Genomic DNA, 1,140 nt, shown 5'->3' on the forward strand with positions numbered 1-1,140 from the left:
GGGTTATTATTCACTGAAATTGGTTTATCCTTGCATTAAATGACCATTATTTTATCAATGTGCTTCTCTTTGCTTTAACAATAGAATTTCTAGTCTGCTGAAGACTGATTGAATTTTTTCATTAACTGATGGTTATATCTGTGATAATCATTTAGTTATTAGTTTGATGATCATTTGTTCATGAATGTGATGATAATTTGGTTATAAAATGTAGTTATAAATATGATCTTTTAGTTCTGAATCATTCCATTATAAAAGTGATGATTGTTCAGTCATAAATGTGATGATCTTTTAGTTATAAACTGTTCAGCCATAACATGATCATTTGATTATAAATTGTTCAGCCATAACATAATGATCATTTGGATATAAATCATTCACGTCTACATGTGTTGTATGTTCTCTGTTCCTAGGGCTGCACATGGGCCTTTGCCACTGCCAGCAAACTGAAGAGACATCAGACGAGACACACGGGTCTGCGGCAGTGGGTGTGTGAGGTGTGCAAGAAGTCCTTCCACCGCTCGGAGCATCTCAAGGGTCACCTCATCACGCACAGCGGGAGCAGGCCGTTTGTTTGCCCGGTGGAGGGTGAGTTTTTCTCATGGATTCTTTAACACTTTGCCGCCGTATCTCGCCGATCGGCGATGTTAACCACCCAGTTTCTTTGGATTTTCCCCAAAAATGCCTTTGCCTCTTTGATGGCAAGAGTTTTTACTATATGAGCCTTGTGGCAGCAAAGTGTTAAGAACTTTCTGAATAGAAAAGTTGTGGGCATTTTGAGCGACATAGCGAAGTAAAAGTGCAAAGAATGACACACCACAAAATTAACCACGGAAATTTGAACTTCAACTTGCCCTTAATTCTGTGACTTCTATTAACTAAACTGGCATATTTCTAATGCCAGCTTGAGATACGTATCAATGGTGTTGTGGTCGGACCTTGAAACTGAAAAAAGCAGGACCGTTTTTATTTTGTTCTCGCGCTTTTGCTTGCCAATTTGGATTTGCAAGTCATCATTAGAAATCAGGTGTCGGCACACACAATAGAATCTAAGAATAAAAGCACTATGGGCGAATCTTGCTTGTCTGTTTCACATCATTTTAATCTGCAGCTTTTTTTGGTTGTTTGTTTTTGGTTGTT

The 1,140-nt window shown here is 38.3% G+C and overlaps 1 protein-coding gene across 2 annotated transcripts in view; it reads left to right on the forward strand.

Moving 5' to 3' along the window:
• The window catches only part of LOC101863425 (zinc finger protein 143), a 19,443-nt gene extending 18,816 nt beyond the window's left edge, over positions 1-627 (forward strand). For both annotated transcript variants that reach the window (XM_013080988.2, XM_035969043.1), the window contains exon 7: positions 414-627. In XM_013080988.2, the coding sequence (XP_012936442.2) occupies positions 414-614 (201 nt within the window). In that variant the 3' untranslated portion in view covers positions 615-627. The remainder of the gene's footprint in view (positions 1-413) is intronic.
• Positions 628-1,140: the final 513 nt, after the last annotated feature.

This window comes from Aplysia californica, unplaced genomic scaffold (assembly GCF_000002075.1).
Source record: "Aplysia californica isolate F4 #8 unplaced genomic scaffold, AplCal3.0 scaffold00109, whole genome shotgun sequence".
Classification (NCBI taxonomy): domain Eukaryota; kingdom Metazoa; phylum Mollusca; class Gastropoda; order Aplysiida; family Aplysiidae; genus Aplysia; species Aplysia californica.